Consider the following 15,518-nt stretch of genomic DNA (forward strand, 5'->3'; position numbering starts at 1 on the left):
CCAAATTTACATTTCATGTCAAAATCGCATGTCATTAGATATGGAATATATAAGTTAAGAAGAAATATAATTAATAGAAAAACCATTGTTGTTGACGTTTTAAACCTTCATTAACAACAATTAGATGGTTTTAATTTTTTTTAATTTTATCTTCATTAAAAAAATTAAGTTTTTTTTTGGTTGATTTTAGCCTATAAAAAGTTATAATTGTTTGGATAATTTTATTAAATAGCTCAAATTATATTAAAAGCAACTCAAATTTCATTTCAAGAAAGATCACTCTTCCATTAATCAACTTAAGAGTTAATTAATGTAACTATTTTTTTTTCTTTTGCAATTGATTTTATATTTTGGATAAAATATTTTTATAAAATAAGGATAATTTTTGCTTCCCATTGAGTTTGAGAAATAACATAGGCTTGTTTGGTTGTCAAAAAATATTAAGAAAAGAAAAAAAAAATTAAGAAAAATGATTTTTTTTATTTTTATTTTTTATAGTTGGTTATACCATGAAAAATATGAATAAAATTTAAATATAATTAAAATTAGTTAAAAAAAAAATTATATTTTAAGAAAAAAAGCCACATATTTAACTTTTTCTATTCAATTAAAAATATTGGTAAAAAAGTTAAAAGTTATTATTATTATTATTATTATTTTTAAAACAAACAGTTGGAATCTAAAAGTAAATTACATTCAATATTAATTTAAAAAAGACAAACACCACCTAAGACTTGGACCAACTAGATCAATTGATTAGATTTGTGTTATTTTAGGTTGCTTGAATAGCCAAGTGAACTCAAATTTATTTTGGCTAGTATTTTTTTCTGGAGAAGCTCTATTTAAATTAAAAATTGGTATAAATTGGGTTGAGTTGGGTCCATACGTATAAAATAACCCATTCTTGGGCGGCCAACATCCTAAACCCTTGACCCACTTGTTCATCTTATGGGATACAGAAAGGAATGGAAGACGGCTAGGGTTTATCTGTTTCTGAAATTCCTGTTGTCAGCCACCTTACTCCACCTATGCTAGGGCCATCTCGTCCCCTTCAACTCTGGTGCCAGTGCTTGTTCATAGCTGTAGATCTTTTCACAGTCGGACTCATTGAATTATTTGAAGTTCCGAGTGTGGGTTGACTGAGGAAGGTTGGTTTCTCTTCTTCTTTTCCTCTCCTTTCTTTTCAGAACCGATCTATTGGCATATTCTAAGCTTGGTAGTTAGTTATCGTCCTTAATGAGGAGGGAGCCTTTTGGAACCCAAGTTTGTGTGGGGTTCGGAAATATGGGAGAGGTGGTTAGAGTTGGAATGTTGTTCTATGGTGGGATTAATGTCATGTTGTTTACCTCTTACGCAGATTCACTATTTATATATTGATAGTTAAACAACATTGAATATGAAGGCTTTTGGCCTTCAAAATCTTGATAAGTGGGTTTACGTAGTGGTCATGCCTCTATTCTACACATATATCAGATTCCCATTTATCAAGCTTAAGATACTATGCTCCCATGGATTTATTGATTTGGAACCAAAGAGAAAATCGGTCATAACATGGTTGACACAAAAGCATAAGACACTTCAACTTGAGTTTATGTTTCTCCTCCTATCTTTTTACAACCAGCCTAGGAGTTTGTTTGGATCTTGACTATGGATAAAGGTTTTAGAAGGAAAATCAATTTCTTTAGTTGGAAAGGAGAAAGGAAAAAAAAATGTGATGGAAATTAGGGGGAAGCTTGTACAAAATTTAAGAACTTTCAATTTCCTGTTTAAATAAGTGAGGAAAATTGAGGATATAGATGAAGAAAATTTATTCGGTTAAAAGTTGAGTCTTATTTCTCTGGGCTTTTTCTTTCCTTGCCTTTTATGATTGCCTTTGATACAGAGTTGTTGAAATCAATCATAGCCCAACTGTGAAATGGGTCATCATCATTTAATGTTTCTTATCACATTCCACTCTATATCTGTTGTTATGATGTACTAGATCATAAATAATTAATACAATTGGCCATTCTTCCTGTGTCCTATGCTATTTATCATATTGTATATATATTCTTATGATGTCTAAGAAGTAATAACTAATATTTTGGTATCTTTTGTGTCACTTCAAACATACCGATTAATAAGCTAGAGCTCAAGATAATTTCATCAATTGGTTGCTGACTTTGTGAAAGGCTTTTGTTTTTTAAGCCCCTTGCTCTTTTCCTCTGCCGCTTGGCGTAATTTGTATACAACCTATGTACTTTATTGTGTGTTTTTTAGGCAATTATTATATATATTTTTTTGTCTATATATAAAAAAAAAGGACGGCTAGAACTGGTTCTTTTCATAGCTCTTCCTATCATTTGTTTAGTTTTAAAAATATTGATAGGCATTATTGAGTTCGGGGATAAACTAACCATATTCAGGCCATCCTTGAAATAAAAGGGATGCATGGCACTGAACTTTCTCATTTTATCAGGTATTTTGCTTGTATTGTTCAAATTAATGGTACCCTCTGAAGGAAATGGATGCTTCTACCAAAAAATAAAATTAATGTCTGGTTTTTCCCTAGAAAATAATGCTCAATTTCCTCTCTCTTCTGTAGTTTTGGGAAAAGAGAAATATTTCTTAGAAGTCAGAGCAAAGGGTATTAGAAGGCTGGTGCTTGATCAAAGGTATGCATATTGATCTGATAACTAAATCTGGGTTATGTATCTAATTTCCTTTCTTTTTCTTTTAATTTTTAATATCAAACTGCACTCTATACTTGTCAAAGTGTCATTAATAGAAACAAATAAATGAGGAAAAAAGGCATAAGAGTTTTTGAGCTCTTATATACACTATTTTCAATCTAGCAGAACGAGGCCAATCAGCAAAACAGGGGTGTGCATCTGAAAAATAGCACACACAGCAAGAGACAAAGACAGAGAGATGGGGCACACCAGCAATGATCTTCTGCACTTGGAGCATAATGTCACAAGCTTACTCAAATGAGCCTCCCCATGGCCTTATATAGAGCAAGGAAGCTTCTGGAGACTCCTAGAGTGGGAAGAGTGTGGAAGGTTCTAGAGAAGCCTGGAGGAATCCACACAATTCTACACCATGGTGGAAGGCACGAGAGGAGTCCGGGGCTTTCTAGAGAAGTCTAGAAGACTCTTGTATATACTTGTATATAGGCTTGTAACTAGAATGGTGTAGGACATTCTAGAATAGTCTTGAGTTGTAAGGAACCCTCCAAGGTTCCAGAGAGTTCCATTGGTGCCTATAAATAGGTGAGGGCCTCATTTGGCCAAGGCACCAAGCAAGTGAGCATCCAAGCACTTGTAAAAGCTTCTTTGAGCAATAAAGAGCTTCCATTCTTTCAAGGGTTGCCTACCAAGCTTCTTAAGCTTTCGAGTCGCGAGTGTCTTAGCCGAGATGCTAGCATTGAGGGAGCAAGGCTGACTTAGCAAGATCAAGTGTCTTGGCTTGTCTAAGTGCCGCACGAGCTTAGTGAACGACTAAGTCCGTGACAAGTGGTATCAGAGCACGGTTAAGAGGTGGGCATAATCAAAGGAAGCATGTCGGGCTCTAACGTAGAGGAGACTAGCGAGCAAACCCGTGGACGGGAGATGGAGCATACCGCACGGGGCCGAGGCAGGAAGGATAAGTCTCGTGACGCCTTAGCCAACATGGAGGCAAGGCTAGCCAAGGTGGAGCTAGCCATGGCGGACACCCGGGAAGGGGTGGACTTGATGAACAAGGCATGGAGAAGGGCTAGAGATCTAAGGGAGCAGATCCAAGACCTTCGCGAGGGCGTGCTAGGTTCACAAGTTCAGCCGGTGTCGCACGAGGAGTTCATGTCCTTCCAAGACAAGGTCATGACCATGTTCGCTAGTGTGGAGTCAAGGATGGAGGCCTTGGCTGCACGCATGGATGCCCGAGACCAAGAAATTAGTCAAGAACTGGCCATCTACAAGACTGCGGTGTCAGCACGAGTCATGGCCACTCATGAGGCACCAAGGGTGGAGGTGCCCAAGCCACACACGTTCAGTGGCAAGAGGGATGCTAAGGAGCTAGATAACTTCTTGTGGCACATGGAGCGTTACTTTGAGGCAATTGCATTGACGGATGAAGCCACTAAGGTACGCACCGCGACCCTTTACCTCACTGATAATGCTACTCTATGGTGGCGTCGACGGTTTGCCGACATAGAAAGAGGGACGTGCATCATAGACACATGGGACGCCTTTAAGAGAGAGATCAAGAGGCAATTCTACCCCGAAGACGTGGCTTACCTAGCAAGGAAGAGTCTAAAGCGTCTCAAGCACACGGGCTCGATCCGTGAGTATGTCAAAGAATTCTCTACTCTTATGCTTGAGATACCTAACATGGCCGAGGAGGAGCTATTGTTTAACTTCATGGACAACTTGCAAAGCTGGGCTGAGCAAGAGTTGAGGAGGCGTGGTGTTCAAGATCTAGCCACGGCCATGGCAGTAGCGAGTCCTTGGTGGATTATAGAAGGGGAGACTCCTCCAAGCCCAAGCCACCATCCAAAGGTAACCAGGCTAAAGGTGGGGGAGACAAGAGGTCGCAAGGCAACACTCCTAAGGAAGGATCAAGCAAAGGCCCTAGTGGCAAGGAGGCAAAGGCAAGGACAAGCGGAAGGAGTTCATGCCCAGGACCAATTGCTTCCTATGCGATGGTCCGCACTGGGCACGGGACTGCCCTAAGAGGAAGGCTTTAAATGCTATGATTGAGGAAAGGAGCAGGAAGGCGATGCTAAGGTGGGATCGTTGCAGCTCCTAAATGCCCTTAAGGCCAAGCCGTGCCTAAGACGCCTCAAAGCAAAGGGCTGATGTATGTGGAAGCCCTTGTCAATGGGAAGGCCACCAAGGCCCTGGTGGACACAGGTGCCACTCACAACTTTGTCTGGAGGATGAGGCAAGAAGGTTGGAGCTCCAAGCATCCAAGGAAGGAGGATGGCTCAAAGCAGTCAATTCCGCTGCCAAGCCATCACATGGAGTAGCTCGCGGGGTGACTATGCACATCGGCTCGTGGGAAGGAAGGGTCGACTTCACAGTGGCACCCATGGACGACTTCAAGGTGGTGCTAGGAATGGACTTCCTACAGAAGGTCAAGGCCGTGCCACTACCTTTCCTACGCTCAATGGCTATCCTAGAGGAGGAGAAGCCATGCATGGTCCCTACGGTCACTGAAGGTACGCTCAAGACCCCTATGCTATCCGCTATACAAGTAAAGAAGGGGTTAAAGAAGGAAGAGGTGACCTACCTCGCGACCCTAAAAGAAGAAAAGGATGATGGGTCGGGAGAACCCATGCCTAAGGAAATAGAGGGAGTCCTTGAGGAGTTCAAGGACGTGATGCCGCCCGAGTTGCCTAAGAGACTTCCTCCTAGGAGAGAGGAAGATCACAAGATAGAGTTGGAGCCGGGAGCCAAGCCCCCTGCTATGGGGCCATATAGGATGGCACCACCCGAGTGGAGGAGCTAAGGAGACAACTCAAGGAGTTGCTAGATGCGGGATTCATCCAACCATCCAAGGCTCCCTATGGCGCGCCGGTCCTATTTCAGAAGAAGCATGATGGGTCCCTACGAATGTGCATAGATTACCGGGCACTCAACAAGGTGACGGTGAAGAACAAATATCCCATCCCGCTCATTGCTGACTTGTTCGATCAACTTGGAAGGGCAAGGTACTTCACAAAGCTGGACTTAAGGTCAGGCTACTATCAAGTCAGGATTGCGGAGGGAGATGAGCCAAAGACTACATGTGTGACCAGGTATGGCTCATATGAGTTCTTAGTGATGCCTTTCGGACTCACCAATGCCCCAACAACGTTTTGCACCCTCATGAACAAGATCTTCCACCCATACTTGGACAAATTCGTGGTGGTGTACTTGGATGACATAGTCATCTATAGCAACACCCTAAAGGAGCATGAAGAACACTTGAGGAAGGTCTTTAAGATCTTGAGGCAGAACGAGTTATACGTGAAGAAGGAGAAATGTTCTTTCGCTAAGGAGGAAGTGAGCTTCCTAGGGCATCGCATCAAGGATGGCAAGCTGATGATGGATAATAGCAAGGTGAAAGCCATCCAGGAATGGGATCCACCAACCAAGGTACCTCAACTCCGATCTTTCCTTGGTTTAGTTAATTACTACCGGCGGTTCATAAAGGGTTATTCGGCAAGGGCCGCTCCACTCACTGATCTTCTTAAGAAGAATAAGGCATGGGAGTGGGATGAAAGGTGCCAACAAGCCTTTGAGGATCTGAAGAAGGCTGTGACTGAGGAGCCAGTGTTGGCACTACCTGACCACACTAAGGTCTTTGAGGTACATACTGATGCCTCAGACTTTGCTATTGGGGGAGTCCTTATGCAAGAAAGGCACCCAATCGCATTTGAGAGTCGCAAGCTGAACGACACGGAGAGACGTTACACGGTGCAGGAGAAGGAGATGACCGCTATCGTCCATTGCTTGCGCACCTGGAGGCACTATTTGCTAGGGTCTCACTTCATAGTGAAGACCGACAACGTGGCCACTAGCTACTTCCAGACACAGAAGAAGCTGAGTCCTAAACAAGCTAGGTGGCAAGACTTCTTGGCCGAGTTCGATTATACACTGGAGTATAAGCCAGGAAGTGTTAATCATGTGGCCGACGCCCTAAGCCGCAAAGCCGAGCTAGCGTCTATGACGAGTCAACCCCAAGGAGACATAATGGATCTTCTAAGGGAGGGGTTGCAACATGATCCAGTGGCTAAGAGCCTCATCGCCCTGGCTCATGAAGGAAGACTAAGCGGTTTTGGGTAGAGGACGGCCTACTCTACACTAAGGGGAGACGACTCTACGTGCCTAAGTGGGGGAACCTAAGGCGGAACTTGATCAAGGAGTGCCACGACACCAAGTGGGTTGGGCACCCTGGGTAACGACGCACAGGGCACTACTTGAGTCGGCTTACTATTGGCCTCAGATACGGGACGAGGTTGAGGCCTATGTAAGGACTTGTCTTGTGTGCCAACAAGACAAGGTGGAGCAACGACAGCCTAGAGGCCTGTTGGAGCCACTACCTATAGCAGAACGCCCATGGGACAGCGTCACCATGGACTTCATCATCGGGCTACCCAAGTCAGAGGACAGTGGGTCGATCATAGTGGTGGTGGACAGGTTCTCTAAGTATGCGACCTTCATAGCAGCCCCGACTGACTGTACGGCGGAAGAGACAGCGAGGCTATTCCTTAAGCACGTAGTCAAGTATTGGGGGTTGCCTAAGTTTATCATCAGTGATCGCGACCCGCGCTTCACTGGGAAGTTTTGGACGGAGCTCTTCAAGCTTATGGGATCGGAGCTTCACTTCTCCACAAGCTTTCACCCACAGACTGATGGGCAGACCGAGAGGGTGAACGCGCTACTGGAGTTATACTTGAGGCACTTCGTGAGTGCCAACCAGAGGGATTGGGCTAAGTTGCTAGACATAGCCCAATTCTCATACAACCTACAAAGGAGTGAGGCGACTAACAAGAGTCCGTTCGAGCTAGCCACAGGGCAGCAACCGTTAACTCCTCACACTCTAACGATTGGCTACACGGGGAGAAGTCCAACGGCTTTCAAGTTCGCAAAAGGGTGGCATGAGCAAGCTGACATAGCACGCTCATACTTGGACAAGGCCGCTAAGAAAATGAAGAAGTGGGCTGACAAGAAGCGACGACACACGGAGTACAAGGTCGGAGACTGGTGCTTGTCAAGCTCCTTCCTCAACAATTCAAGTCCCTAAGACCGGTGCATAAGGGCCTTGTGAGGAGATATGAAGGACCCTTCCCCATACTTGGGAAGGTCGGCAAGGTGTCCTCTAGAGTCGAGCTGCCCCAAGGTTGAAGATTCATCCTGTCTTCCACGCAAGCTACTTGAAGCCCTATCACGGAGACAAGGATGATCCAAGCCGAGGGTTGTCTAAGAGGGCACCTACAGCGGTCGTGACCTCCTATGATAAGGAGGTAGAACACGTCCTTGCAGATAGGGTCATCAGGAGACGAGGAGTACCTCTTGCTACGGAATACTTAGTGAAATGGAAGGGACTACCAGAAAGCGAGGCTAGCTGGGAGCCAGCAGAGGCACTATGGCAGTTCCAGGAGCAGATCGAGCGGTTCCGGGCAGAAGGCGGACGAGGACGTCTGCGGCATAGGTGGGGGAGAGTGTCACAAGCTTACTCAAATGAGCCTCCCCATGGCCTTATATAGACCAGGAAGCTTCTGGAGACTCCTAGAGTGGGAAGAGTGTGGAAGGTTCTAGAGAAGCCTGGAGGAATCCACACAATTCTACACCATGGTGGAAGACACAGAGGAGTCCGGGGCTTTCTAGAGAATCTAGAAGACTCTTGTATATACTTGTATATAGCTTGTAACTAGAATGGTGTAGGACATTCTAGAATAGTCTTGAGTTGTAAGGAACCCTCCAAGGTTCCAGAGAGTTCATTGGTGCCTATAAATAGGTGAGGGCCTCATTTGGCCAAGGCACCAAGCAAGTGAGCATCCAAGCACTTGTAAAAGCTTCTTTGAGCAATAAAGAGCTTCCATTCTTTCAAGGGTTGCCTACCAAGCTTCTTAAGCTTTCGAGTCGCGAGTGTCTTAGCCGAGAGTGCTAGGCATTGAGGGAGCAAGGCTGACTTAGCAAGATCAAGTGTCTTGGCTTGTCTAAGTGCCGCACGAGCTTAGTGAACGACTAAGTCCGTGACAATAAGGCCTCTTCTTCTTCACCCCTAGGTTCTCTTTTTCTCTTCTGTCATTTTTTTTTTTGGTTGTTATTGGTGGCATCTATATGGAAATTACCTTTTTCTATGTGTCTATGCCGCAGAATCCACACTTCTTGTTTGCAAGAATGGGTCAGAGTCCAAGTTGCAGAAACCTAATCACCCTAAGGGAAAACCCATCACTACCCCACTGCCTTCAAGCCAAGGTAACTTTGTTCTCTCTCTTTCTCTCTCTCTCTTTTTTATTTTTTAATTCTTGTGAATTATTTTTAGGATATTTCTGTATTTGTTTTCTGGTTCATTTTCTGTTTGTTTAGTTAGATTTAATGCTCGAAACAGAACCAGTCAAATGATGCATACCCCTACCAAATACTTAATTGTTGCAATTTATTTATTATTAAAAATTTAGGAAACTTCTTATTTTATTTTATCTCATTTTTAATAATCGATTTTTAATGACCTTCATATATAGCTTAGTTTTTAGATTTTTGAAGTTTTTAAATGATTTGTTAGGCTTGAGGGTCTTCAGGTCAGCCCACTATTTGTATTTTTGGAACAGGATGTCAACTGGGACCATCTAATAGTGTGTTCTCTACTGTGAACTTCCATCATGGATCCTACTCCTCAATCTTTGCTTTGTAAGTGTCATTTGGTTGAGATGTATGAAAGCTAACATGGTTATGCTATTTTCTGATTGAAATTTTCTCCCCTTTCTTTTAGAAGTATTTAAAGTTTGAATCTCAAAACAATGGGGTGAGGACAAAAAAGTTTATCTTGTTTGGTCAAAGATTATGAAGAGAAAATATGATGGAATTAGGGAGAATTTTACATATACAATTTAAACACTTTTGAACTTTCTGTTCAAATATGCGAGGAAAATTGAGTGGAGAGATGAAAAATAAAAAAACAAAAATGTTGTCCTCAGACTTGCATTTTATTTTCCTTAGCCTTTTCTTTGCTTTCTTTTTCCCCTCTCTTTTTTCCCTCAGATGTGATAACAAAACATGGCCCAATTATGAAATCTTTCATCATCATTATTTAGAAGTTCTTATTGTTGTGATTGATATTTAGTTGAGGAGTGATCATCTAGTTGTGGGCTCTATGTTATCTCATACATACCATATCTGTTGTTCTTGATGTACAAGAACTAAAATCATTAATAATGTTGACTTTTTTTCCTGGTTTCTTTAGTATTTAGCATATGCTATATCTCTAATTATGATCTCAAAGAACAAATAGTTTGATATCTTTTAATATCATGGGCATTGATGACTAATTTTTGGTTGGGACTTGGGAGGATAAAATGACATTCAGGGTATATTGATGAAGGGAAAGCGGTAGGATGCGTGACACTGAATTTTCAGATTTTACTTGGCATTTCTGTATTATTATCAAAATTACCAACAATCTTTGAGGGAAATTGATGCTTCTACCAAAAAAAAAAAAAGAAAAAGGATTTATATAATATGCTTTTTCCCAGAATTTGATGCCTAGTTTCCTCACTTTACTGCAGTTCTAGGAAAGGTGAAAGATTTCCTAGGAGTCATATCAGAAGCTAATAAAAAGCTGGAGCTTGATGTAAAGGTATGCATATGAATCCGATGAGGAAAAAGTAAATTGTGTGCCTGGTTTCCATTCATGTTCTCTTTATTTCTAAGTTTATAATGTAAATGTAGGACAATTCCGGTAAGGACTATGATATTGAGGTGCTCACGGGGAATGAATCTGAATACATTGAAATGGTATATGAAATTTGTTTCGTCTTTGCTTTATTTTGTTTGTTTGTTTGTTTTTTAGACTAACTAGCAGCTAATGGGTTGTAATTGTTGGATGCATCCAATCACAGGATTTGATGCTGGGTATTGCTGATCTGCAGACTCCTGAGGTTGTGGCAGCGGCTGAATCTTCTATTGCAGGTTTTCAACCAGTGGCTCCTCTAGCTGCTTGCAGTAGTGGAACAGAATCTGAAGATAGCTCTGATTATGATGATAGTGATAATGACGACGATGAGGACAGCGATGATGATAAAAATAATAATAAAGCATGCTCTGTTGTGAAACATAAAAGATCAAAGTCTGCTCATGGGGATTCTTCCATGGAAGTGCCCCAAAAAAATAGGGGTTCAAAAAAGCGGCCAAAGATTGTTGAGCTCTCGTGAGAATCTTAATTAGAAGTAGGACAATGAAATCTACTCATGGGGATTGTTTTCTAGAAATGAGAGGGAAACCATCAGGATTATAAGGGTTGCAGCAAGCATGAAAGGCATTTCTCTGCAGGAAGGAGGGAGCTTCCTGAATGTCTGATGAGGCTGTAATTTATGCAGCGGTGGGATTTTTGCTTCTCCATTAATATCTATCAGGGCATACGCCATACCAGACAGCTAATGGAGAAAACAGTCCTGTGAGTACCCTTCAAATTGAGTATGAATTAAAAATATCCTATTAAAATTACTATCAAATGGACTCTAATTCATATTATAGATGTTTGCATAGCTTTTCATATGGACATTTTAAAAAGAAAAAAAAAATTGATTAAAGTCGACATTTTCAAATTACATTTGATATAAACAAAAAAAAATGCACTTTAAAATTGCTTATTTCCATAAACATGGAGGTTGATGTAATTTTAAAATTTTTTATATTTTTACATCTACTCTGAAATCCCATTTAGAAAAATATGGATTTTAAGGTGTTTTTGTCTTTTGAATTATATAAAGCTCGCATTTTCTAATTGAAATTTTTAGAGTAAATATTTTAAAATAAATAACGATTTTTTGAACTGCAAAACTGTGATTTCAAAGTGCTGTTTCATTTTGAATAAAAGAAAAAACGTGCATGGAAGTTATTTTCAATATTGTTGATTACTCCTTAGGAAAAAATTGAATATGCATGGAAGTCATTTTGATCTTAGTGCTAACTATTTTATCAGTTGTTGATCTTTACATGTGAAGGCCGCCACATAGAGTGTATCAAAGGGGGAAGTTAGGGGGAGCAAGACTAGGAGAGTATGATGCTTCTATTTTTCCCTATAAATACCCTTCAACCCAACCCTCACTTGTCATCAAAGAAACTAAAAGATCGGGGTTGTGTAAGATTTCACTGGCACTCCTTGTTGGTCTCATGGGGTTGGCCCTAGCTCACACACCTGTTGTGCCCAGAACTCTCCACAGGACTACGTCGATGCTCACAATGCAGCGCGGGCCCAAGTTGGCGTTGGGCCTATGACATGGAACGACACTGTAGCTGCCTATGTCACGCCCCAAGACCCACTCCAAGGGCGTGACAGTTATTTCACACTTCAAACCCGAAGGCTTATAGTGTAACCTGATCCAAATACTTATCTTGTAATCGGAAATTACTAATTACCAAGTACTTGTTCAGAGTAGCGGAACAAATCTAAAATCCTCAATATTCAATTTCAAAACTAAAACATCCACTATCCAAAATCCATTGTCCAAATATTTGTAAACTTAAACAATTCAAGTACTAGAACAAATTTCAAAATTTCCAAAACTCAACTTTGATCTAACATAAAATTTGAAGGATCAATATCCAAATAACTTCTAAATACCAAAAGATCCAAATGAACGCAACTAACAATTAAACAAAAATCCAATATAAAATCCTAAGTCAAATTCTAATGATGATCATTCCTCAGCCTAGCCATCACTCCTCACCCGAACTAAGGGTACCTGAAAAGTAGTCAACAAATGGGAATGAGCTCACAGCCCAATAAGGAACATTAATGCAGTCCATGGTTCAAACATTTCAAATTCATTTGCAAAATAGGAGATATTGTAATCAATCATTTTCATAAAGCTGTGAGTAATTTTTTTTTTTTTTTTTTGCCAATACATTCAAAATTTCTAACTGTATGCATTTATTTCTGATTCAAACAATTTCATATCAAATTCAGTCAAAACATTCCAATAATTTATTTATTCTGATCATCAAACATTAAAAGGTGCCTAGTTAGGTGAGACTTTTCAAATAGGTGGCTAGCCTCAAATTGTTCCTTTAAGGTGAACGGAACCAAGGGTCAAAAGTCAACTATTATATCCCGTTGACAAGGGCCAAACAAATCAGAGTCAAATATTTATTTCATTTATTCAAATTTACAACATCTAATATCTCCACATTTATTTGTCAAAAACATAATATAAAATTCTAACTTACTTTTCATGCAAAACAGGTTTGATCCATGCATAAAACGGAATATAACTCAAACGTTTTCAAATAATGTATATATATATATAAATTGTTTTAAAAAAAAGAATTTAACAATTGCATTAATTTCCTTTACCTCAAAAGAAGTCCTTAAAAACTTTGGAGAAAAATAATCCTGAAAATCTACTCTTCATCTAACAAAACATAAGAGGAACCATAATATTTAGTATGACGACAGTGGTTATGGTCAAGCCTCCTGAGTTATGTTCTAAGTCATATAGTTCACTAACAATAACATAGGGTGGTTTCCTTAACTTCATAAATAATATTTTCTATGAGACAGCAGCATTTTCCTATGCAATACTATGTCCTTATTGAAATTGCCCTTCATGGCTTTAAGTTTCTAACTCATTAGATTGAATGCTCTAGAAACTAGTTTACACTTACCCTATTACTCCATACATGCAGATTTATACACACCTCTTTCTCCAAAAGTATCATGGCACATTCAAGGAAATGGGGAAATTTGGAAGCAGAAGGATGAAGATGGCCCCGATTTTGTCGCCATTCTCCGGCAGGACTACTTCAAATAGATGAAACATGCCTGAGGCACACCAGGAAACTGCTACCCCACCAAATGCTCCTGGAACTTGTTTACGTTGGAGCCATTACCTTGGGCATAACCCAGTACAGCATGAGAATCCATATGCACTTGTGCAGGCGGGAAAACCATGTTTTTTTTTTTTTTCCCCTTTTATTTTGTGGTGTGAACTTATCTGAGTGAATTTATGCAGAAGAAGTCCTCTAGCTTTTAGGTCTAGGGACTAGTTTGTTGTTCATTATATTTTTTTTCCCCTGAAACTTGGTGGAATATTTCATTGCTTTGTACAAAAAGGAAAGTCCAGTTTCTGGTTTGTGGAGTTTGAAGGAGCTAACCCCATGTAGTTTTTACCTTTTATTTGAATATGAAGAGATTTTGATCACTTTGTTTTTATTCTTTTTCTTCTTCTTCTTCTTCTTTACTTTTAATCTTATTGTGTGCAGAAGTTATTAATGATTTTTGTTATATTTTATTTTTTCTGCATCTCATGACAAATCAAATAAGATGGTGAGATTCTTGCTTTTGTTTTTTGTTTTGTTTTTTCCCCTTTCATACTTCTTAGTTCTTGAAGGTTATGTTTGGTTGTTTTTGAAAACTATTCTACGATGTTTCGTAAAACAAAAATCTATTTGAAAACCTGAAATGTTTTAAATATGTTTTTAATATTTTTGAATATGTTTTAAAAATAATTTTTATATTCAGTGTTTTATTTTAAATCATTATACATGCTTGTATAATTATTTTTTAACAATAACTCTTACAAAATAATAGAAATAATTAAAAGATATTTTTTAAAAATGCCCCGTTTTTTATTTTTAAAGACAGAAAACAAAAAATGGTTAATAGTTATTAAACGTGTTTTCTTGTTTTTTTTACTTGCCAAACAAACTCCTAATTAAAAAAAAAATAAAAAAATTTGAGGATAAAAATACCTTTTAAAATCACTGTCAAACCAACTTTTAAATAAGTTGAGCTTGATCTCGATCATATCCTACTGGTAATGTGATGGAAATAAAAAATAAAGTATAATCCCTCCATTTCATATCAACTTCAACCCAGCTCTACGGACCAAATTTATATTCCATGTCAACATCGCATGTCATTAGATATGGAATATATAAGTTAAGAAGAAATATAATTAATGGAAAAACCATTGTTGTTGATGTTTTAAACCTTCATTAACAACAATTAGATGACTTTAATTTTAATTATTTTTTAATGAAAATTTTATCTTTATTTATTAGAAAAATTCATGATGACAACATTGCATGTCAATGAAGATGATTAATTACATTTGATTAATCATAGTATATAATTATTAATACATTAATAATACAAGAAGTTGATAGTGACTATGCATAAAAATTGGAAGGAATTCACTAATTTAATAATTTTAAATTTTAAATTTATCTTAATAATGACAAAAGTATGAACAATTTAGCCAAAGGATTTTTTATTTATTAATTTAAATATAAATTTGAATTGAATCTAAGAATGAACAAATAAGAAAGTTTGAGATAGTTAATTAAAAACTAAAAAATTAAGTTTTTTTTTTATTATTGATTTTAGTCTATAAAAAGTTATAATTGTTTGGATAATTTTATTAAATAGCTCAAATTATATTAATAGCATCTCAAATTTCATTTTAAGAAAGACCACTCTTCCATTAATCAACTTACGAGTTAATTAATGTAACTATTTATTTTTATTTTTTTGCAATTGATTTTATATTTTGGATAAAATATTTGTATAAAATAAGGATAATTTTTGCTTCCCATTGAGTTTGAGGAATAACATAGGCTTGTTCGGTTGTCAAAAAGTACTAAGAAAAGAAAAGAACAAGTTAAGAAAAATATTTTATAGATAAAATGAGTTTGAAGTAATATATAAATCTAATTTATTAACGTCAAATCTATTTTTTATTTTTCTTTTACTTTTTTTCCTCTCTACTTCTTCTCTTTATTTTCTTTTCATGTTATTTTCCTTCAAACTTTTTGGAACCCAAACATATTCATAATGTGTCCCTTTTT

At 38.6% G+C, this 15,518-nt stretch overlaps 1 protein-coding gene across 5 annotated transcripts; it reads left to right on the forward strand.

Annotated features, from left to right (window-relative positions):
- Positions 1 to 916: 916 nt before the first annotated feature.
- On the forward strand, positions 917 to 13,881 carry LOC117918465. Of its 5 annotated transcripts, XM_034835151.1 has the most exons (8): positions 917 to 1,148; positions 2,585 to 2,654; positions 8,826 to 8,927; positions 9,281 to 9,359; positions 10,235 to 10,305; positions 10,398 to 10,463; positions 10,568 to 11,121; positions 11,650 to 12,145. In XM_034835151.1, exons 4-7 carry the CDS (start codon positions 9,332 to 9,334, stop codon positions 10,877 to 10,879), a joined length of 477 nt encoding a protein of 158 aa, XP_034691042.1. In that variant the 5' UTR covers positions 917 to 1,148; positions 2,585 to 2,654; positions 8,826 to 8,927; positions 9,281 to 9,331; the 3' UTR covers positions 10,880 to 11,121; positions 11,650 to 12,145. The 5 variants fall into 5 exon arrangements, 4 of the variants coding, with proteins under 4 accessions (XP_034691042.1, XP_034691043.1, XP_034691040.1 ...); XM_034835152.1 differs by lacking the exons at positions 917 to 1,148; positions 2,585 to 2,654; positions 11,650 to 12,145 and adding exons at positions 8,693 to 8,734; positions 13,356 to 13,881; XM_034835149.1 differs by lacking the exons at positions 917 to 1,148; positions 2,585 to 2,654 and adding an exon at positions 8,693 to 8,734.
- The last annotated feature ends 1,637 nt before the right edge of the window (positions 13,882 to 15,518 follow it).

The sequence above is a fragment of the Vitis riparia genome, chromosome 7 (assembly GCF_004353265.1).
Source record: "Vitis riparia cultivar Riparia Gloire de Montpellier isolate 1030 chromosome 7, EGFV_Vit.rip_1.0, whole genome shotgun sequence".
In the NCBI taxonomy this organism is placed as follows: domain Eukaryota; kingdom Viridiplantae; phylum Streptophyta; class Magnoliopsida; order Vitales; family Vitaceae; genus Vitis; species Vitis riparia.